The 25,808-nt window shown below is 26.3% G+C and overlaps 1 protein-coding gene across 1 annotated transcript in view; it reads right to left on the bottom strand.

Annotated features, from left to right (window-relative positions):
* LOC136092274 (flap endonuclease 1-like) overlaps nucleotides 1–25,808 on the bottom strand; it is a 65,317-nt gene that overhangs the window by 1,683 nt on the left and 37,826 nt on the right. The window contains exons 9-15 of the mRNA XM_065820110.1: nucleotides 23,717–23,802; nucleotides 23,371–23,437; nucleotides 14,920–14,971; nucleotides 13,590–13,672; nucleotides 10,109–10,141; nucleotides 5,223–5,276; nucleotides 4,772–4,836 (exon numbers count right to left, since the gene is read on the bottom strand). Of these exons, the coding sequence (XP_065676182.1) occupies nucleotides 4,772–4,836; nucleotides 5,223–5,276; nucleotides 10,109–10,141; nucleotides 13,590–13,672; nucleotides 14,920–14,971; nucleotides 23,371–23,437; nucleotides 23,717–23,802 (440 nt within the window). The remainder of the gene's footprint in view (nucleotides 1–4,771; nucleotides 4,837–5,222; nucleotides 5,277–10,108; nucleotides 10,142–13,589; nucleotides 13,673–14,919; nucleotides 14,972–23,370; nucleotides 23,438–23,716; nucleotides 23,803–25,808) is intronic.

Here is a 25,808-nt window from a genome sequence, read left to right as displayed (position 1 = left end):
TCGATTTTATTGCTCTGAACAAATGAGTTAGATTTTCTATTGAAAACATTTGAAACTTGTTTTAACATATTTATTCTATAAATAAGCAATGTACTTACAACTTTTAATCAAAATTAAAAAAAAATCAGATTCTACCTTTATATATCAAGCAACTTAAAAAAAAGGATTACTCTTATTAAATACAGTTTTTATAAATTGATGTTGAAGGGTAATTTCTTAAATCATGTTATACAGAATATTCTCTACAGTGAAGTTATAAGGAATGCTTGCTGTTTTAATCAATCAAACAATTTGGAAGATTCTTAGGGGAGTTTGGATGATTACTGGGCCTTTTGAGGTTTTATCAGTGATGGAGTGATTCTGTTGCTTTTTCTTAATAGATGCCCAGTAATTGTTTGTGCCGATCAATAAACTGTGTCATAATCAATAAACTGTGCCAAATTTTTCCCTGAAGTTTTTTTCAACTACTTGCTGGGGAGCTACTTTGTGAAGTGTTTGAAAGCCCAGTTTGGTTTTGAACTTGTAAAAATTGTTGAGCAGTCAAGGTGGATGTAGCTGCTGGAAAAATTCTCTTTGTCTTGATGCCCCTGGAAAAAAGTTTACACCAACATGACACAGTTTCTCATACTATAAAGTTTTCTTGTTGTAATAAGAGTCAGAAAATAAAATACAAAACGAAAAGAAAATATTTTTCACCTAGAGTAACTGGAAGATGCTTTCCTATTCCTAAACCTTGTTAGCTATAGCAAAAGCAGCTACTCTTTGTGCTGCTTTTGTGTCTTTTGCTTCAACTTCAAGCAAGTTCTGTCAAAAACATTCCTTTTGTACAATAATGTGGAATCCCTATTCCAATCAGTGGAAAGCATGCTGAACAACGTTTCTAAACAACTGGCTGTTCTTTTGGCTGACTGGTTGTTTTTGTTGTTTCAATCGGCTGTGGACTTCCGAAATTGGTATTTTCCACATAACAAATCATCCAATCACATTGTGATTCTCTTTTTGCAGGACGAATCTTTATGTTTTGGTAGTCAGGCAGTGAGGAAAGTTGGACATCTTCACCATTGTCTCTATTTCTAAGACCTACTTGACAGTTTTTGCAGATACCAATTGGGGCGCTTTGATCTTCAAAGTTAATAGCTTGACCAAAAACTTCTTGATAGCTTTTAACCATAAAGTCAATCAGTTGCCTGTTAATTTTTTCAAACAGAGAAAACATACAGTTTTTCTGTTGCCATCATGAGTTTTTGCTTGATTTGGCATTTTAAATAGTTTTGCACTTGTATTTTGCTCAAAAGGCACAATGAAACTGTTCGCAGGCCTTTCCTAAATGTTTCCCAGAACTTTAAAACCAACAAAGGGCCTAGGAACTCTTACTTAAACAAGTTGCTTATCTTTGTTTGTAACTATTGGGACAAAAATAAACAATTTTTATTTAAAAAATATTTTATTTCATTTGATTAATAATCTTGTCAATAGGCTAAGAAATCAAAATTTTCAAAATTGATTTTTCATTTACGGATGGTGATGAAAGATTTCCAAACTAACTCTAATGTTTTTCTACATACTTTTACTATCTTACCCCTAAAGGTTTTTCTTGGGAAAAGAGTTTCGAATTAAAAGCCATTTTGTGACACAGTGGTAGTAACTATTTCAGACGGTCTCTAAATTATTGGGGTCTGGAAACAGATTGTCCCATTGTCAGAGCAGCCCTTCTCTCATATTGTTTTGCTTCATTATTATTTAAATAATATTACAATAAAAAAAAAGAAAGCAAATATAATTACTTTACTATTTTTATTACCATTTATTTCAAAAAAATAAATTATTCCCATACTTCGACTAAATCAATTTTTAGTTGACTTACTCGATTTCAAAAATGTATTAGCCGATTTTAGTCGACTTTAGAAAACATATTAATCGATTTAGTCGACAGTCCAACTATTTAACAGTTGTAACAACACTAGTAAACATAGCTTTTTGAATTTTGAAACACATCTAAACTTTTTTTAAATCAATTTTTGTTTAAATTCAACACATCTAAACTTTTTTTAGTACTTGTGTTTTTAAAAAATTTTTTAAAAAAGATACAAAGCATAACAAAACAAAACAAAATACTATAAAAATCTAAGCAATAAAATGAGCCCCTTTATAAAATTCACCATAATAATAATTCTAAAAAGATAATAAAACCTTTTTCAAGTTAAAATGTTTTTTTAAAAATTTTAAATCTTTAAACAAACAAAAAAAATTATTTAAGCTACTGTGATTATTTAAATATCTATAATCATTATCATTATATATACATAAATATCTATTATCATCATCATTATATATACATAAATATCTATTATCATTATCATTATGTATCCATAAATATCTATTATCATTATCATTATATATACATAAATATCTATTATTATTATCATCATTATATATACATAAATATCTATTATCATCATCATTATATCTAAACATCTATTATCATTATCATTATATATACATAAATATCTATTATCATTATCATTATATATACATAAATATCTATTATTATTATCATTATTATATATACATAAATATCTATTATCATTATCATTATGTATCCATAAATATCTATTATCATTATCATTATGTATCCATAAATATCTATAATCATTATCATTATATATACATAAATATCTATTATCATTATCATTATGTATCCATAAATATCTATTATCATTATCATTATGTATCCATAAATATCTATTATCATTATCATAATGTATCCATAAATATCTATTATCATTATCATTATATATACACAAATATCTATTATCATCATATTATATATACATAGAAAACAACAATTTAAAAAGTTGATGCAATTTGTTCTAGTAAAATATTCCAGTATTGTTGCAGTAATTCATCCAGTATATTTCTATTAAATGCACATATCTGTTCCAGTAACTTCTTTAAATCTATTAATCTGGCAGCAAATTCAGATCAGGAAAGAATTGAAATCATTATCATCATGGTGCAACTGGTAATATGTAATCCAGTACAAACTGCGTTATGTTCTGCTGCCTAAAAGATCTTTAGGCAAAGACTAGGAGAAAATAACTTGGACTCCTGCTTTGGGCTTTTGGTAGCATAAAGACTAGAGGCGATTTCTAAAATACTAACCCTAGTTAGATATCAAATGCACACGGATACTGTATTATAGAAAATTTCTATTGAACAGCCTCGCACCTCTTCTTCATCAAATAGGCTAATGTAGATGTACACCTGGGTTACATTGTTACCTGCCTATGATAATGAATGTTAGAACTTCTTGGCTCTACTCATGTTTTTTTTTTGCCTCCTTGGCAGTGGCTACACATTTATTTTGTTATCTCTTAAAAAAGACACAGCTCTGAAAACTCAGTTTAACGGCTTTGAGGATGGCTAATATCAAAGTTTCTTGAACTCTGTAAAAGGTCTTAGAGAGCCTGATTCCATCAATAGATGTAAAATATCATAAAGACTGCTTTGTTATGCAAGAAAGGTATTTTTGTTAATGTTTTTGGTGTGGATTGTTGAGGCCACATATAAATCCCTTAGTTAAAACTTTGAGTTGATTAGCAAGAAGGAGGCAACTAAATACCTTATTGCTTAGGGTATCAGGTACTATCTATGATTGAGTTAAGTACTCTATTAGTTTAGAACATGAATATAGTACTTGAAAATATTAGGCAAAAAAAAAAAGAGAAAGAAAAACATTCAAAATTCAGCAGAACTACTTGATTTTTCTGAGACTAATTTAAACTCAGGTAAATTTAAAATCCAGTTTTACCTTTGCAACTGAATGTTGTTAATAGGTAGTTTTGAGCATATAACTATTGGAGTTAGCATATGACTATTGGAGTCACATAGCATATGACTATTGGAGTCACTGACTCCAATAGCCATATGCTTTTTGTTCTTTATCAATTTCCTTTTTCTTAATACTGCACGCTTTTCAATGTTGTTTCTGATTAAATTAACCAAGTTCTTTCTAGTTATGCCATGGGCAATATTGTTTTAAATGATGATTTTAATGTTCATCACACTAAATGGTTTAGCTCTAGTACCACAGAATCACTTACACAGCTTTCTTTGTAACTATCAAGCAGATTTCTTTGTAATTATCAGATAGGTTTCTTTGTAACTCATTTTCTAAACAATTCTAATCATTTAACTCCTTGACTTGTGCCTTATCTTGGATCCTAGCTTGTGCTCATTTTTTCCTTATTCTCATTTAGGTCGTTTCAATTAAGTTATAATCTCACTAAAACTTTCATATCATATTTCTTCTGTGTCAAATTCACCTTATCATTACACATAAGCTATAAACCTTAAACTGGGATTCTTTTCATGCTTCACTCTATTACTTCTCCTAACGTTAAGAACTATTTGGGAAGAACTTTTCCTTTAACTCATCTCTTAAATCTAATAACCACTCTTGTCATTCCAGAGAAATAGGTTAACCTATTGTTTGATATTTATATCACTCCTGCATTAGTTAGCTCAACAGATTTTCTGAGTCTAAGGGGGGCACCTGGAACATCTATATATTTTAAGTACTTGGATAACTGATAGAATAATCCAAGTCAGCTACTCAACAATTTTATAATCTGGGTATATTTTTTAGTTCTTTTATTATCTTAAATTACTTGTGTGTATTTTCAATTATATGGACAAAATTATTGTAATTGACAAAGTAACTTTCATAAATAAGTGAATAAGTTATAATAAAAATAAAATAATGTTGAACCTAAATCCTTTTTGTTTTACCATGTATTCTACAAGACCTTCTTCATCTGGCTCCTTCCATTTTAACTAAAATAAAAAAAGGTTGATTCAATAAACTTTATTCATTGTTTATAAAAATTGAGTTTAATAACAAAACATAAACAGCAAGACTATCAATAAAAATAAGTCAAGTTATCAATAAAAATCACACTTAACAATGAATGAAAATAAAGATACTAAATGTACAATTAATTTTTTTCAATTTTTGATTTTTTTTTTTCTACCCTCTCTCAACTCTATAACTCTGAAACACGAACCTTGACGAACAAGGCCGCTGGGCGGAGAAACAAGTTGAGCGCAGTATTACCAGGGACGTGGTGGACCTCTCACTTATGAAGCGAGCGCTTTACCACTGCACCACTTCCGCATTTGGTTATGACCCTAATTGTAAACACACAACTTTATTATCATACCTGAATCTGATCAGCAGGTGTGACTTCAGGTTCTAAAAACAATAAACGAGAATCCTAAAATAAAAAAAAATTTAATTATATATATATACATATACATCAGGGGCGCGGTGGCTCTAAAAAGCCCGCACAGGATTTTCATTAAAAGGGCTATATATGCAGTATTTTGCCATATATGCTTGATGTAAAGGCCCATATGAAAAAAAATGTGTATATATATATATATATATATATATATATATATATATATATATATATATATATATATATAACTGCTCTTATTCTAATAAATCATCAATACAATCTAGCAAGTTGAGATAACACTTGTAATTGTTAATATTGTTTGTAATACATTTGTAATTATTAATATTGTAATTATTAATTATTGTATTTGTGATTTGTAATTATTAATATTGTTTGTAGTACTTCAAAATAAAAAATGGTAACAATATGATGCAGCGACCGCGTTTTTGTTCTGATTTTCTTAAAACACCATTTACCGCAAGCAAATACGATTAGTATTTTATTGTTTGAAGAACATAGCCTAACACAAAATTAAAAATAAAAGATTTTAATTTTTTTATTACTATATAATGATATATATTTTATTGTATAATAATATAAGCTTTTTTAAATTATATATAATTTTTTTTCTAAAATAAATATTAAAAATCTTCAAAAATAAGAAATTCTTTTTATAGATAGTTTATGCTTTTGTTTAATTCGGTGTTTTAACTTTTTTAAACATTTTCTCATAAACTCACAACAGCAAAAATGTTGCTCTAAAAATGGTGCCATTATTGACATAATTTAAACATAAAAGTTTATATAACGTAGTTTCATTTAGCAGTTACTTAATTGAAAGTATTACATATTTTTTCCAAAAATGCTATTTTATTGTTTTTTCATTTCAAAAATAAAACAATATTAAAACAATGAAAATAAAAAAATTTAAAGCTATGGAATCTTTATAATTTATTTTAAACTTACTTATAATTAATAGTAATAAAAATGCATCGTAAATAAGTAAATTGTTAAGGTGTAATATCAAATTGTATTTGAAAATATTTGCAGTACTCCCACACCTCAATTAAAATAAATTCGTTAAATAATATGGTTTTACGCTATTTTAAAAAGGTTTTATTTGTGTATTTATATTGTTCATAATTCAAAGTTTGCATAAAACATATCTTCTTTAAATGTACTTTTTGCACAGCCATCATCCTTTTTTTAATCTGTCTGAGGACAGGATATTATGGGGTGATTTGTTTATTTACATACAATAATATAAACTGTATAAAAACAAAAAACTTTGTTATAAAACAAGTTTATATCTGTTTTGAAACGTTACAAAAATGCAAAACATGAGTTCGATACTTATTTATATAAAACTTAATTTAAAATTTAACTCCAAAACATTTTTCTTAAATGAATTAAAATGCAATACAATTACTATATAGTAATTGTATAGCATTTTAATTCATTTAAAAAAATATTTTGGGGTTAAATTTTAAATTAAGTTAATTTAAGTCCAACAATAATAATATGGGTCTGCGGACTTTTTTAAATTTACTTTGCCAACATTATGATCGTTAAAAACCGTTTATGGGTTCATAATTTTTCTTATGAAAAAAGTATCATAATACGTCTTAAAATATCTACTTTGTTTTCAGAGCAATATTGTTATTATGCAAAATACTAATGTAATTGCACTCAAAGTTGAAGATTTAAAATCAAGGGATTAATAAAATTTTAATTTGTGCAAACATAAATATTGTAAATGATTGTAGAATTTCTTTAAAATGTAGAAAAAATTAAAATTTGACAAAAGGCCCATATTTAGATGAAAAAGTGAAAAGCCTATGCGGGAATCCCGCTTAACCTCTGGGGCCACCACGCCTCTGATATACATATACATATATATAGAGAGAGAGAGATTGAGAGCAATTTTACAAAGCAAAAATTATTAAACAGATAAAAAAAAAAAAATTTAAATAAGTAAAAAAATAAATCTAAAAAAGAAGATATATAACATATAAAACAACAGCAACATACAGAACAGAAACATATAGAACAATAATATCAAAAATATAGAATTTCACTACTTTTTTCAAGAAATCACTGGAAACACTTGTTTAACTCTATTTAGTATTAAAAGTTTTATATCTGTTCATGCAACTTCATACCAAATAATGGTTCTTATATAGATGTGTTCTAATAACATCAGAAGTGTGCAATGGTCAACATGATATAATTTATGTTTATTTTTCTGTCATTTTATTTCAAAATTATGTAAAAAACTTGATAAAGTTAGAATAAGAGTCAAAGGCTATGATAAAGTAGTTTAGATATTGCTTCTTTGTAGAAACTCTGAAAATAAAGATCGCAAAAAAGATTGCCCAAAGAAAGAATCTTACAGAAGAGAATCAAAGTTGAGATGAACAAGAAAAAGACTTTTCAATATTATTTTCAATATCATTTTAATTATAAAGACAGCAGGTAATTTTAAAGATTTTATTATCTCCTCTAAAACCTCATTTAAATTTTTAAAAAGATACGCGCTCAGAAGGAAAAACATCTACAAAATTGAAAATAACTCAACTAAAATTGAAAACATCAATAAAATGGTAAAAAACATAAAACAATCGAAACCTTGTCAATGGAACTTCTGAAAAAATGTAAAAAATATTAAATAATAAAATTTCTTTGAAAATTTGAAAATTAAAAGTTGCATCAAAACAATGTTAAAATCAGAAACCGCTGAACATTTATGACTGAAGTTAAACACTTTTTATTCATAAATAGAAACAAAGTGTCAAAATATAAAACAAAAAGAAAATATAGTTCAATCGACAGGATGTGAAATTACTCTGTAGTGTTATCAACATTTTTTAATATGCATCTAGAAAACTTTTTTCTCTCTCTTAGTTAAAAAAGTGAGTTAATAATAACTCTGACCTCTAAAACTTTTAATACTGACTCATGACCAGACTTTGGACAAAAAGAATATAAAAGGATTTTCAATTACAGATATAATTACAAATATTGGAAAAAATACATTTGTTTCTAAATGTATACTAAAGTATATAAAGTGTCGGAAAAATATAATAGGACACAAATAAAATGATGCTGCCTAGCTAGTAATAATGGTGTAATGTTTGCGGTGCATAACGGTACTCTTTTATTTTTATCTGAATTGTTCAACACAGACAACCAAATGATTGTTCAACACAGACAAACAATTTAGATGAAAAAATTGACTCATTTGTATATTTTTAGTCATTAAAATTAGATGTGTTTGATTTTTTTGTTAATTTATGTGCAAAAACTTTATAGAACAGATTATTTTTTATTAAAAATATCTTATTTAATTCTAATTTACAGTTTTCTTTTCAAGATATTAATAATTTTCTGAAGTTAAAACACTTTTTTTTCTCTCATAAATTATTTTATGAAATATTTAGGAGCAAATTTTATATTTTAGCAATCACGGCTCCAGCAAAACAATATTTGAATGAAAATCAACGAAAATTAATTTTGGATTTAGTTAAACAAAAAAACCAAATAGAACTATCAAAAAAAAAGTCTGGAGTTCCTTGTTTGTAAGTCACCAAACTGTAAAGATTTTGAAAGGACGTGGGCACAAACGTAAGACTACAGTCAAAGTAGATCACTTAATTGTAAGATTATTCAAGAGAAATAGATCTGAGTCATCCGAAAAAGTTGCAAAATATATTGAAAATAACACTGGAACCAAAAAAACTAATAAAACAATCCAAAATTGTTTCCATGAAAATGGGTTTAAAAGCTACAGACCAAAAACCATTTTTGACACAGCAACATAAGAATAAATGATTATTATTTTCTAAAACTCATGTTAACAAGCCAATTTTATTTTGGAAGAAAATACTGTGATCTGATGAATCCAAATTTTATTTGGTACATTCTGATAGAAAACAAAATGTTTGGAAAAAAACTGGTGAGGCATAGTGTTTAAGTTGCATGCAAGCAACTGTAAAATATGGATGTGGTAATATAATGAGATGGGGCCGTATGTCATGGAATGATGTTGGAAATCTTGAATTTATCAAAGATCCAATGAATTCAGATATGTGCATTTATATTTTGAATAATAATTTGACTTCATCAGCCCGTAAATAGAGATTAGGTGGAATATTTATATTTCAACATGACAATGATCCAAAACATAGGTTGAAAAAAACAACAGAATTTTTACAAATCAAATCCAAAATGTTCTTGAATTGCCAGCATAAAGTCCAGATATAAACCCCATCAAAAATTTATGGACGATTTTAGATAAACAAATAGGTAATCATCACAAGGAAGAATTAGAAACTGCTATTACAAAGGCTTGGGGTGAAATAAGTTCTAATATTACAAAAAAATTAGTGGAATCTATGCCCAAACCTTTAAAAGCTATTATAAAAGCTAAAAGAGGTCACACTAAACTAAAGGATGTCATTAATTCTACCATAAGTCTTCTGAATAAAATATTTATATTATGTGTCCCATTTCTTTTTTTCCAAAGAATTTAGTCAAAAATTTGATATGTTCACTTATTATTAAAAATGATTTTTGAAAAATCTAAAAATACTCTCAAATGTATTTTTTTTTTATAAAAATGATACTAGCAAGTATCTTAAAAAAATCATTTACTAAGTAAAAAGTTATTTTTTTATGAACAAACTGGAAATTTCAATTAAAATTCATCATTTAAAATTTTTGTCCTAATATATTTTTCCAACTCTGTATTTACTTAATAAAATTGATTATTTTAATCAATTTTATTAATATTTTATTTATGTATGTGTGTATATATATATATATATATATATATATATATAATAAAAAAGAAAAAAAAAACTTACTTCAAACATCCAATTTTCAGGTATAGTATATTTCTAAATTTAAATGAATATATATATATATATATATATATATATATATATATATATATATATATATATATATATATATATATATATATATATATATAGTAGACAAACATTTTCCTTCCTCTAATAAATTACATAAGATTTTTAACAGAAATACCATTAAAGTAAGTTATAGTTGTACAAAAAATTTAGAAAGAATTATAAAAGGCCACAACTACGCATTAATTAATAAAAATGAACATATAAAAGAAAAAAACACTGATTATTGTGATTGTAAACAAAAAATTGATTGCCCTCTAAATGGAAAATGCCTTTCGAAAAATGTAATTTACAAGTGTTTTGTTTCCTCACAAAATAACCCTGATAAACAATATATTGGCTTAACCGAGGGGGAATGGAAAAAACGTTATGCCAACCACAAACAATCGTTTAAACACAAAAAATATTCAAAAGACTATGCTGTCAAAATATATTTGGGATTTAAAAGAAAAAAATAAAAATTTTAATTTACAATGGTCTATTCTAAAATCTGCCCCTGCCTATAATAACATTTCCAAAAAGTGTATGCTATATTTGCAAGAAAAATTTGAAATAATTACTCATTTAATTCATTTATTAAATAAAAAATCTGAATTAATTTCTAAATGTAGGCACGAAAATAAATACCTCTTAAGAAATTATGAAAAACAAATGACCAAATTAAACTATCCCCATTCCAAAGAAAATTATTTAATAATTACTTTCCGTTAACAAAAAATATAGTAATTAAAATTTTTTTTATAATAATTTATAACTTCCTGTAAAATATTTTTTTCTATAAATTGAATTTTTTTTGAGATTTAGTAACTCTTCCTGATGATCCAGCAATGGTGAAACTTCAAGTAGAAGATAAAAGTTAGATAAGTGTTTCTTACTAATTTATATATATATATATATATATATATATATATATATATATATATATATATATATATATATATATATATATATATATAAATTAGTAGAAAATCACTTATCAAACTTTTTTCATTTTACACTGTGTTTAATCAATTAAGACTCATCAGAAATCTTATTGACGAAACACAGTGTAAAATGAAAAAAGTTTGATGAGTGATTTTCTACTAATTTATTATTGTTCTGTTCTTTTAAGAACATTGAGCACTCCATTTTGTAGAATATATTTAAAATTAATTATGTTTTTTTATATTTTGAATTAGACTTAAATTTGAATAAGACCATGGAAGATTAGAAATTTTTTATTAAGGCTATCTTTGACTAGACCATATGACATATGTTCTGGATTACAAATGTAGCAAACAATTTGAATTAGAATTTTTTTTTTAAAGATCTAGGTTGTTTATGAGAAAAAATGGGCAAAGGGCAACAATATGTGCAATAAAATGGGTTAAACCATAACAAATGTTGGTGGTCCTCGACCTACTAGAGATATTTGGCTTTTTGATTATTCAGCAGGTACTAATTTCTTGGCTCAAAAAAAACTAAACCTGATTGGATAAAATAGACTGCTAAAAATCTTGATACTACTTTACTCTCAGTTGCTTTAACAATTTTTTTGAACTAAATTAATCAAAATAGTATGACAGATCACAACCAACTTTTTAATTGCAATCTGAGCATTTTAGGGTCAATTTTAGCTAAATTTTTTTGAAGTGGTATAAACTACTTACTAACTGTAAACTATTTTTTTATTTGACAGTCTTTATCTGAGAAAATGCATAAAGGTTTCATAGGGCTTTGGCTCTAACTTTTGTTTCAACTAAGGTGACATTAGTCATAAAACTGTACTTGTATATGTATCACAAAAAATATTATCTATTCAAAATACAAATAAAACGCACAAAGTATTTTTATCCTTCTTGGTATGCACATACTTTTCCACAATCATTAAAACTATACTAGTAAGGATAAAATATTTCAAAATAGCCACCAAGTCATATGTATGAATATTTTTAAAAAGTATAAAAATCAAACTTACCCAAAAGTTAAAATTTTTTTAACAAACTAATTCAAATCTCAAATTTCTAATTCAAATTTTCTGAGATTTCCAAAAGTAACTAAAAATTTAAGATGAAGCATGTTTTTTGTTTTAAAAACCTAAACAAACATGCTTTAAGAAATTATTGTTATTATAAATAAAAAATTAGTAAAAAAAAAAAAAAAAAAAAAACTAGTAAAAACATTCTACAAAAATTCAAAAACAAAATAAAAGATTTGTTTAAAATTATTAGAGAATTGTTGTATTATGCTGCTTAAAGGAATTTTTATATTAACGCAGTTTTTAGCATAATCAAAACAACATAAGTTGAAAAAGTAGGGTATATAATAGGTACCAAGGCAGTGGTAGGGAAGGGTAGGGTTTTTATATCCATATTACTCAACTGGTGGATACACACTTTATATTATGTCTCTGTATTCTAATTATTCACTTAAAATGTCAAATTAATATTGCTTATATCTAACAGTTTCCTTTTTCTTGCTGACACATTTTATATATACATTTTTTCTTCTCTTTTTCTTTGTTTTCAGAATATCATTTCCTGTTAACATTTTATCATTTTTTGCCTTGACCAAGCTTTACATTTTTTTGCTGTCAATGTAGCTTTAATTGGACATGGTGTAAGTACAGTTTGTCTGTAGGTTTTTCACATGATTTTCTTTTTAATTAGTTTTATCTAGTTTAAGGTGCTTTGGTTGTATATTCACTACCATAGTTACCTGTTAACAGGGTAAAAACTACCATTAAAACTTCTTTTCAGAAGTTCACAATCTATCTTATGGACAAGAGTATTCAGCAAAGTTGGAAATACAGACTTATCAATATTTAATGTTGGAAATACAGACAAAGTTAGAAATACAAACTTATCAACAACATCAAGGAGTTGTAACTCATGATTTTGTTATGCCATACAATGTATTTTCTGGTCTATTTTTACACCATGAATCATAAAGGTGAAGAGATTTGTAGACTAAAAAGTAGAGGTAGACAATGTATACTGTTCTGTTTTTTGGATCAGCCATTTGCTGATCTAAAAAACAGAACAGTATACATTGATTAACAACATGATGGAGCAAGGTAATAGACTATTTTTGATGTCTTCGGAACAACAATTTTTCCAGCAGCAGGATTTGTTCTTAAACCAGTTTCATTTAATTTTAAATTAAAGACACATTAAGGTCTATTAAATAAATAGTTTTTATCAAATGTTTTCTCATTTAACTCAAGAAACTTTAGAAATAGTTAAGTAGCTCTTGCTTTTTTCAAAACTTCATACTACCTTCTTTCAAAAGAAAGCATTATGTATAGGTAACTTAGTCCATGTACACTAATACAATATATCCATATTACCTCACACTACCCAAAACAGGGTAGTATGAGGTAATATGGATATATTGTATTAAAACAGGGCCTACACTGTAATAGTAATCAACATACATCTTTTGATTGTAAATGCTTTATGATGCCCTCAATATTCCGATGCTCTTTTATAAGCTTCATTGCTGTAACAGGACCAACACCTAAAAAATTTTAATAAATTTTAATAAAAAAATAATAATCTGTATAACTACAAATTTATTAAAACTATAAATTATAATTATAATATCATAACATTTTGTTTTTTAAATTAAAAATAACGAAAACTAAATATCTAATTTTTTTTAACAATATGGCAATATGATATTTTATGTTTGACACATTTATGAACAAAATAAATTTTTTATACATTTTAGACTTTTGTTTAAATATAAAATATTTATTGCAAATTTAATTGATATTTTAAAATTTGCTTTTAAAATTTAAAATTTATAAATAAGAAAGATTTTAATTTAAATAAAAAAATGTTTGAAAAAAAAACTTTGCTAGACAAGATTTCTGTTTGTAGCAATTTCTTGTTTTCTCAAAAAAATTTTTTAGCTTCAGCCATTTTAAACTATTAATTTGCAAAGATCACTACTATTCAATATCGCCATAACAACTACTAACTCTTATAACTGAACAAAATAAATTATTCATTGAAATTTATGTTGTATTTTTGAAAAGTAAATTCTTAATATCTCAAGTAGCAAAGCTTGTGCATGAAACATGACAAATATTTAACTAAAATTTTTATGATTTTGAAAATAATAAAAGATAAAAAACCTTATAAAAAAAGGATGGGAAAAAAGCCAACTTAGTTCTGAAAAATCAAACAGATGAATAAATGCAACATTCTGTGCAAAGAAACAAATTGCATTAATGATGCACTGACAAAAATGCAAAAATAAAAAAGCACTTGAAAGTTAAAACTTAAGAAAATGAATGTTACAACTTTAAAACAAATATAATAAACAAAAAATTACTTAAAATAAAAATTGAAAAAAAAAAAGCAAAAAAAAAAGCAAATACATCTAGCTATTTTCTCGTTAATGGAAAACCAATAAGAAACGAACAAGCTTAAAAAGTAACTTTTAAAATAAGCAAGAAATTTTTTCTTAAGAATAAACATACTTTTGAAAAAAATTATCTCTAACTTTTTTCATCAGCATCAGGTCAGCACAAAATTTTTAACACAAATGTTTCACTATAACAATATAGGAATAAGATCGGCAAAAAATCATCAACCTCAAGCACTTTAAGATCAACAGTTAGGTCTGCATTGTCTAATGCTGACTTTAATTTCAAGGGCTGTATATATTTATGTTTTTAGATTATTAAAATATTCATAAATTATTGCCAACATGATAAAAAAAAAAAAAAAAAATATTTCTAAATACTTTATTGAAACCTTTTATTGATGCGCAATAATCACAACCAAGCAAAATGCATAAATCAACAAACTAAAAAAAAAAAAAAAAATTATAAAACTTATATAATCATTAAAATATATGAATTTATAAATAAATGAACATATTTTAAATAAAATTATATTAACAGATATTTTTTTTGCTGCATACATTTTTTATTAGAATAAAGGGGGCTAAATACCAATGATAGTATTAGTAGTTGGTGTTATGAAACATGCAAGTTTGTTAACACTCCAAAACAAGCTTGGTCAAAAACACTTTGATAACTATAAACTTTTAAATCTATTTTCTATAATATATATATTTTTTATAAGTTAAATTTTTTGATAATATTGCAGTTTATTTATATTTAATATTTAAATAATATTAATATATAAGTACAAAAAAGTTGTAGTTTAGTAAAGTCCACTTTTTTGTATTTACCCATTTTTTAAGAAGTTGACAAAACACTTTGAAATTTTCCCAGAAGTTTTAGGATGGGTATGACTAAGTGAAAACCTCAAAAAAAATTCACATTTAATGTGAATATATTTAATCTATTGGAGAGGTAATTTGGGGCAATAAAATGTGTTATCATAAATGCCTTATAACTAAATGTAGAAACCTAAATACTTTATTGATTCCTGAGTATTTTATTATATCTTGACAGTCTCAATACTTTATTGATTCCTGAGTATTTTATTATATCTTGACAGTCTAAATACTTTATTGATTCATGAGTATTTTAGGAAAGAGAATGGTTCCATTAATGCCTTTAGTATCATTTTTTTGACGCATAAGCAATGAATTTGATATTTTTTCTCACTTTACTGTTTATTATTTTCAATAACTATATACATGATACTTTTGTATAAGATAAAATCAGTTTAATCAGTTTATAAATATAATGGTAGAGAAGTACCTTAATAGATTAGAAAGGTTAAATACCAATAAGTTGTGCATATGGAAACCTTGTTAAAAACCTTGTACAACAAATTTTATTTAATTCAAGCAAGTAGATAGTTTTTAAGTATTTGTCTCAGGATATGTAGATATTATTTTACTTTGACTTTGCAAAGGTGTTTGATTCTTGTGCTGCATAAAAGATTACTGACAAAGGTAAAGAAATTTCTGGTAAATTGCTAGAATGGATTAAAACAATTCTAAAAAATATAAATTGTTACAGTTATTATGATAGAAAATATCTAATACTGAAATGAAACATTTAATGGTGTACCACAAGTCTCTTTTTGTAATTTACACTAATAACTTGTCTGATAATTATGTGAATATATTAAACATGTTTCGCAATGATAAAAAAAGTAAATTCTATAATGACCTAAAGAAAGCTGTCTGCTGGTCCAGTGAATAGCTATTGAAGTTTCATTTCAAAAAATTATGCTCTTTGGTAAAAAAAAAACAATCCAAAATTTTTTTTTTTAAAAGCAATTATATGAAGAGTTTATTTTCAAAACACAGTATGAGCAATTTTGTTCTTATGTGGCAACCTATTTAAAAAATTGTAACTTTTAAAAAATCAATTTAAAAACCTACAAATAACAAATAATTATAAAAAAAAATATATTTTTTTGTTATTCACCTCCTCAAGGTTGATACAGATGAGGAGGCTACTTAATAGTGGTTATAACCCTCTCTCAACTCTGTAACTCTAAAACACGAACCTTGAGGAACAAGGCCGCTGCGCGGAGAAACTAGTTAAGCACGGTACTACCAGTGACATGGTGGGGATTGAACTCGGAACCTCTTGCTTATGAAGCGAGCACTTTACCACTACACCACTACCGCATATATTATAAAAAAACATTTAAACAACAAAACAAAAATTATCTGTATATATAAAAATAAGTTTGTTTACATGTTTGTATGTTCGTATGTCGTGTATGTATTCATATATAATTCATTCAACCATAACCAAATTTGGCACCTGGCACGTCAAGCAGGCCAGCCCTCCAACAAAAGTATTTTCCAGGCAGGCCGGCAGGCATGCCCATTCCCTCGGTAGGAATTATCTATCAGTTAAATTCGTGTCACGAATAAATAAAAATGGTAGCAATATAAAGAACAACAAACCTTAACAAAGTCAATTTATTTTAATCTATTATTTAATTTATTTTAATCTATCATTTAATTTATTTTAATGTAAATGGTTTTATTTATATTTTATGTCAATCTATTTTATTAAAAATGCTGGTTTACATTGAAAGTTGTATTAATTTAAAAAAAATTTGTTTAAATTTTTTTGGTTTTGTTACCTATCTATCTATCTATCTATCTATCTATCTATCTATATATATATATATATATATATATAAAATATGTGTGTATATATATATATACATACACATATTATATATATATATATATATATATATATATATATATATATATATATATATATATATATATATGTATATATATAATATGTGTGTGTATATATATATATATACATACACATATCATATATATATATATATATAATATGTGTGTGTATATATATATATATATACATACACATATTATATATATATATATATATATATATATATATATATATATATATATATATATATATATATAAATATAAATAATATGTGTGTATATATATACATATATATATATATGTATATATATATGTAAATTATGTTAGTGTATTATACAAATAGAGTGCTCAATGTTCTAAAAGAACAGAGCAATAATAAATTAAATTAATTTATATATATATATATATATATATATATATATATATATATATATATATATATATATATATATATATATATATATATTAGAGTGGTCCAAGTTTTTGCGTTAAATTTTTTTGTATTAATATCAACTTGGGTCATAATTGCTCTTGTTTCTATACATGAGAAAAGTTCTTAAGCCAAAAATGAGACAGATTCAGTAATATTTAGAGGTGGCGCAAAGTTGAACAATTTTAGCGGACACTAAAAATATTATGTAGTTTTTTAATTTTTTTTGGCTTATCTGAAGTTATTTCATTTTTTGTTTGGTGGTTTCATTTTATATAATTTAACCTCTAATTGTGAGAGAAAATACTAAGTAATGGTAGTTTTAGTTTATGTAAAACATAATAGATGTATAATAATTTTATAATAAATTAAATATAGTAATCTGAAAAATGAGATTTTAAAAAGAAATGTATTATTTGTATAGCAACCTTTTTTGCTTACTTAATTTTAATTTAAGTCAACTTTTAGTTGCTTTCACTTCTTCTCATGTTTGTATTTCCCGCATGAGTTTTCACTATTATTAATATGATTATTGATTATCAAGTCAGTTATAATTTAGTAATTAATTATTATATCACACGCAGTTGTCTCTAATTTGAATTCTTCAAAGATTCCAAGGTAAATTATATTTTAAAATTAAATTAAATATTTATATATTCAATATTCAAACTGAAAATTGTTATTATTAAACTAAAAATTATCATTCTGTAGTAGACTAGTAGTAGTTGTACTAGGTTATTTCGATCATTCATTAAATTTTTTTTTTTAATGTTTGCATGAAACAGAAGTTTTCTGTAACATAACAGAACTGATAAACTCTAGGCATTGGTTGTTGGTTCATTGTTTAGGTTAACATTAGTGATCTGCAAGCTACTTATGTTATTGCTGCAGCTGCTCAAGCCTTTGGACATGATCTGGATAGCATTTCAGTTTCTTGCAGCACTATTCGTTGTTCTAGAATGGATACATGTAAGTCCAAGACAGTCAAGGACCAAAAATCATACTCGACTCAGGTACCAGTTCTGTTGCACTGGGATGGAAAACTCCTACCAGATATTGTCCAGGCAAATGTAAAGGTAGACAGAATTGCAATCCTAGTTTCTGGAGCTGGAGAAGAAAAATTACTTGAGGTTCCCAAAATCATAAGGGGAACAGGTGAGGAGCAAGCTAGTGCCTGTCTTGAACTATTGGGTAATTGGCATCTCAAAGACAAAATATGTGGGCTTGTGTTCAATACAACAGCCTCAAACACTGGCTTAAAAGCTGGAGCTTGCACAATTACTGAAAAAACTCTCAAGAAAGACCTTGTGTGGATAGCATGTTTTTGAAGTTATACTTTCCAGCGTATTTGCATCCACATATCTTGGAGCTACCACTGGATCTGATGTAGGTTTACACAAATGATTTCAAAAAGATTGGCCAACATTTGATTGAAGCAAATATGATGCTGTCGATGAAAAATTCTTTAGTAGATCCATGACTGATCTCCGCGATGAAATGGTTGCATATTACAAAGAAGCTGTAAAAAGCCATCACCAATGCCAAGAAAAAAAAAGAAGCTTGGTAAGACTATGGCGAGCTTCTACAACTGTACCTCATCTTTTTTGGTGGTTGCCCAAAAGAAGAAGTGTGATTTTGAGCACCTGGAGCCATGCACCACGCCAGGTGAATGGCAAAGGGCATCTATTCCATCAAAACCTTTCTTTTCAATAATCAAGCGACTCTGTTCATGAAAGAAAAGCTTTGACCCACATCAGCCTGTTTGTTGCTCTAGTCTATGGAAAATTTTGGCATGAAGCTTGCTTGGCAGAAAGAGCCCCATATAATGACTTGAGACTGTTGAGACTTTTGAATGATTATACCTGCAACAATGTCGTTAGAGATGCAGCAATGACAGCCTTCAAAAGACACCTATGGTATTTTTCAGAACATTTAATTTGGCATGGTTTTTTTCAACCCCTGCGTTGATGTTCATACAAAAACCGCCATGGTTCAGAATCTTAATTGTGCCAAAAAGAAAGCGTCACCAAAGAAAATAGAAGGCAAAACATTCAAGTTAGAAAACCCATTGGAATCATACGTAACAAGCCAAACATCTCATCTTTTTGACCTTCTCATTGGCAACGGAGCAGAAAAGGCACAAGTTTTTCTCTCAAAAAAAGTTGTTTTAATCCAGACCTTCAACTCTTTGATAACGAAAGACAAAAAGCAAAAGCAATACCTCTTGCAGATTGTCAGCACTCATCGGAAAGCCTTTCCAGAGCTATCAAAGCATCTGTTGAAAAAAGTCTCGAAATAAACAATGCATTACATTACAATATGTGAATTAAGTTCAGAATAACTAGAACCTCCTTAAGTCATAATATTTATTTCTCTTTTGTTTTGTAGCAATTTTCTTGCTGAAGAAACTAAATTTTCAATTATTTCTTGTTTCTTCCATCGCAACAACATCTATTGTTCAAAATTGCGCCACCCCTTGTTATGCTTAAAAAATTTTTAAAATTGGCCAAAATGGTCCATATGAGAAATAGAACAAAAGCAAATGTGACCCGACTTAACTTTCCACATTTCAATTTTTAAGACCATTCTAATCTATATCTATATCTATATATATCTATATCTATATATATCTATATCTATATCTATATCTATATATATATCTATATATATATATATATATATATATATATATATATATATATATATATATATATATATATATATATATATATATATATATATATGTATGTATATATATATAGATAACTTTTTTCAGAAATCAACTTATTTTCTATTAAATTATGCCTCCCAAGCGACCAGCAATTGGTCAATCTACATCTCAAGTATTACAATCTTCAGAAACAAAAGAGCAACAGGAAGCAAGAATGAAAACAAATCGACTACGCAATGCTCAAGCCTGTTCATTTGAAACAGAGGATTGGAAACCGTTCGAGTAAGAACTGGTCAAGCCTGTTCATCTGAAACAGAGGAGCAATGAGAGACACACTATTGGATGTATTCCATTGAATGGCAAAAAAGAGAATTAGCCTATGCACACATTTTGATTGAAAAATGTTAAAATCTGAAAAATAGAAACTAATGATGCTTTTAAATAACATTAAAGTTTAATATACAAACAAAAGATGAAAATGTTAAAAATTTAGATATTATTGTTTTCTAAATAAACTTTATAACACACACACACATAAAGATATATATATCATATCACAACATTTAAAAAGTTATTAATTACAAAAAAAAAAAAAAAAAAAAAAAAAATTAAAAAAGCGCACTTTCATGCACAAACTATTTTTTAAATTAAATAATATTTAAAGCGGAGCATAAAAACTTTTAATTTCTTTAATGAGGGTAAGATTGCTAAAGTCAAACCAGTGCTTAAATCGTACCACTTGAATTCTAAATGAACTTTGCAGACAACCATTAATACAACTAAAATATGATATATTTCAAGTCAACCAGATGTTTCAAGTGATGTTCCACTATAAAAGTAGTTGTTATAAATCCTTTTATCATGTAAGTTTATTTAAATTTTTTAAATAATTTTTTGCATGTTTGCAAGTCAATATTGATAAAATTAAGTTACTTATTAAATGTAAATTCAGAATATATATAATGGTTTGATCAAAACGAGATTGTATTGAATTGATTCAATGTTTGGTTTTTTTTAAATAACTTGTGCTGTTTTCTTTAGTTGTTCCCATATGAGATTCCTAAATACTGGTGCAAATTAAGAAACTATTAATTTTTTAATCTATTCTGTAATTTTCTTGCTCGAAATAAAACTTTCTTTCCAAATAAATTATTTTTTCTTCACAGAATTGAACTCTAATAATTACAAAAATTTTACATGAATTTATGAAAATTTTACATTAAATAATTGATCCTTTGTAACAGTGGTTACACAGGAAAATAAAGAAATCCATAAAAAAAGAAATGGAAGCGTCTGTTAACCAAATAAAATTTAGCTCCTATCTAATAATAAACCAAAATGATGATGCTCTACCTTGTCAATCGAAATAACTCTAACACAGAATAAAGAAAAATTAAGAAATACAAAAAAATAAATGAAATGCAGTAATTAATAAAAAATCAATAAAGAGGAATTGGCATTAAAAATTAAAAAGGAAAGTAATAGGTTTTGTTTTATTTATGGAGAAGATTGAGAGGAAAACATGATTGATTGTTTGGAATGAAAACTATGGGTTTACAATTTATGCGCTGGAGTTGATAAAAGAGAAGAAAATATATATGTTTATATATGTTATGTTAATATGCGATGTTTACAATTATCTGTTTGATTATGTATCATATAAACTAAATAATAAAAAATTAAACATTTTTCATTTTGTTGCTTAATTTAATTCTTAAGTACAATTTAGGCTATAGATGATATGACTTAGGAAACCAGTTTTTTTAGTTGTACCGATGTAAGTATTTAAAGATTTTGTTTTATTTTAGATGAAAGATTTTTTATTTTTGCTAATATAAAATAACTACAATATTAAGATTGTTTTCTTAAGGGGTATAGCCTGAGCAACCTTACCCTACTATTGTCGCTGAAAAGGAATTTAGTGCAGTATTTAGATTTGATTTATAACTTATGTGCAAGTTAAGCAAATAAAACTTCAGACATGTTAAAAAATTTGAATTTGTTATATTTATATATATTTTAGGAATTAAATTTACTTTAGTTGTAAGGCAGATTTAAATTAGTTAGATTCAGATGTTTAAAATATTCAATAGAATTTAAAAAGTGCACTTAACCAATAAAGGTATACCAAATGGCTATCATTAAGTAAGAGATCATTAAAGGAAATAACAAGCTGTTGTCTAGACATTACTTAATAATAATCAGGAAATAACAAGTTTTTGCCAAGATATTTTATTAACAACCAAAATATCATTTTATTGGAACCAACTATCTACTGATATTGTTAATCATAGATCATCCAGGTCATATTTTAAAAATCCGGAAATTTGTATGAGTGATGAGTAAAAATACAAATAAATTAAAAAAATATATACCTAAACTTGCATGTATGGAAAACGTTTTGAATATCTGAAAAAACTAAAAGTTAAGAAAAATATCCAGAGTTCTGCAAATATACGGAAAAAGATAATCCCTGTAGTAAGTAGCATTAACGCTACTTCTCTGAACTCTTTTAACAATCAACTTGACAAATCAATTTTAAATAGTGTAACTACATTAAACAATGATATATCTGTGTTCATTCTTTGTACACCCACAGATTTATTAGTTTCAATTTAAAAATCTAAATATGGTAGTGGTGTAATGGTAGAGCACTTGCTTCATAAACAAGGAGTTCCAAGTTTAATTACTAACACATCCCTGGTAGTACCACACTTACCTAGTTTATTCACATAGCTGCCTTGTTCATCAAGATTTGTGTTTAGGATTTTGAGTGAGGGTTATAACCACAAATAAAAGAGAAAAAAAAGCAGCCTGCTTAACTGTAGTGGCACCCCATTGGCCTTGTGAAGGTGAACAGCATAGAAAATATATATTACTACTACTAACCTAAAAGGTGTGTTGTATTTGTGTAAATGGCAATTAAATAAACACAAATGAATAAAATTAATGACTGATTATTTTATATTTGTATTTTTAAAAAAATCTATTATATTACAAACAAATGAAACCTGTTCTTTAGTGAGCTCTAATTCCTCCAAGACTTTGCTATAATGAAACTCTTGGATTGGCATCTTTCTGAAGAAACAAATAATAATATTAAAGAAAATGAAAAAAATTGTATTTAAAATGCATTTACAATAATGTAATGAATTTTATGCTTTAGCATTCAATGACAGGGCCTAAAAAAGAGATGTGTTGCAAATAAAAAGTGTGCTATAGGGTGTGAAAGGGTGTGAAAACACTTATAATGATTTAATACTTTGCTTTGATGATGCATGATTAAAATAACATTAATTGGACAACCAAAAAATTTAGGATTAAAACTATAAAGATAATTTTAAAAAAAAAATCAACCTGGCTTCACTAAATGTTAGATGTCTAAGTAAAATGTTTGCACCAAATGTTAAAGAATCCATATCTTCTGACCCCATTGCATATACCTTAATAAAAAAAATTGTTAACTTGTGTAACTTCATATATAAAATTATTTCAAAATAGAATGTCTGTAAGTGAAATAAATCATACTGATTTTTAATATGCATAATAAAATCAAGAATGTTTTGTCTATGAGTGTAGAATATAATTGTAAAAAAACTTGAACAAGCATTTTAGCATTAGAAACTCTTTGTTGATAAAATTGTTAACTTAAAATTTCTTTATAATAGTTATGAGTTGGTAGAATAGTAGTGTATGTGATAGTGGTTGGTAGAATAGTAATGTAAGGTTTTCATAAGTGAGAAAATTTGAATTCCCTGGTTGCACTGAAATTAATACTCTACCTGCTTTTATACTTTAGCTTAATATTTCAACTAACACTGATGAGAAATATTTTAAATACATTTTGTTTTGAAAAATTTTAATTTTACAATTATTACAATCACTCTCCCCCTCCTCCCCTTAACACAAAATATTATTCCAACACTACTAAGACACAACTGAGATGAAATTAAAACAAAGAACTAAAAACTATGACTTGTCCCCTACAAAATGGGAACCACAATAAACATGACATTTACATATTTGCATTTTTCTCATCTGTGGCATAATAGTTGGTAGCCATGACATTTCATCATTGCTAATTTAAGAAAATTTAGAAATTTTTTTCAACTGTTTTTTATAAGATAAAGGTGAAATGTTTATACATTTATTAATGAAATGTTTCAATTATAATTTATAATTTTTTAAACCATAAACGTAAGTGTCAAAAACATATCAGCTGAAAAAATTAAAAAAAGCTAAAAAAAACACACAAAAAAAAACATTACTTTAGAAATAAATGACGATTAGTTTATTTTGCAACTATTAAATCTAATATTATATTTATCAAATATTATATTAATCAAATATTATATTAATCAAATATTATATTATATTAAATTAAATCAAATATTATATTTAACTTAGTAACTAGTTGAGTACACATTAAACTTATAAAATATTTTTGTAGTCAGTATAATTTGTGGATTCTATTTTTCATTATCATATATCCTACAAAAATTTCATCAAATCAAATTTTATATTTTTTAAAGCTACCCCAGAACGTGTGACAACACTGATAAATGGGTGCAACCACTTGAACAATTGCAAGCATCGAGACACTACATCTATGACTACATGTAAAAAACTCCAACCTTCTTTTGATGTCTGCATTAGGAAGCTCATCAGTTGCATAAAATACTTTTCAATATTTAATTTCATTCATCTTTCATAAACATTGATGTTTCTGCCCTGGGTTAATTCTTGCAAAGTTAACAGCTGTAGATAAAATACCGTTTTTAACTTTGGCAATTAGTAAATAAATTAAGAAGGGATGAAAAACTTAAAGTTTAAAAATGCCATTAACATTTTAAGTATCCAATAAACATTGGGGTTGTCTATAAACTACATTACGCTCTTGTGGAGAGAGCAGAGGGAGAGGGGAGGTGTTAGTGGTTTTGTGACAATTTGTACAAGACATGTTACTAAAGAGTTACGATAATGTGATGAGGAGGGAGTAGGTCAAAAATGATCAAAATTATGTGACATAATTTGTGGAAGACCCCATTGCAGTATAAAATAATTTTAATGAAATTTAATTTTATAAAAACTGTTCGGTTAAATAAAGTTAACAAAGCTCAGAATACTGACAGCCTAAATGTTAAGAATATATAAAAAGACTCTTATACAAAATAGTATACTGTCAAGGGATATTCAAGGTCAATAACTTGGGCGGCGGTGCCCCTGTGCCGGCACCTGAAGCAAAGAAATTTGGTGGGAAATATTACCATATATCTATTTTTTTTCTTTAAAAAAACACTATCTGCAAAAAAAAAGTTAAAAAAAAAAAGTCTAGAATAGCCTGACATACGCAATATAATATTGAAGACCTGTATTCTCAACCTTTTTTTTCAATCATACTTTTAATTGCTTATAAAACCAAAGCAATTATTCTGTGTTTTAACAAACT

This window comes from Hydra vulgaris, chromosome 15, assembly GCF_038396675.1.
Source record: "Hydra vulgaris chromosome 15, alternate assembly HydraT2T_AEP".
Classification (NCBI taxonomy): Eukaryota; Metazoa; Cnidaria; class Hydrozoa; order Anthoathecata; family Hydridae; genus Hydra; species Hydra vulgaris.
This window is presented reverse-complemented; position numbering and strand designations above follow the sequence as displayed.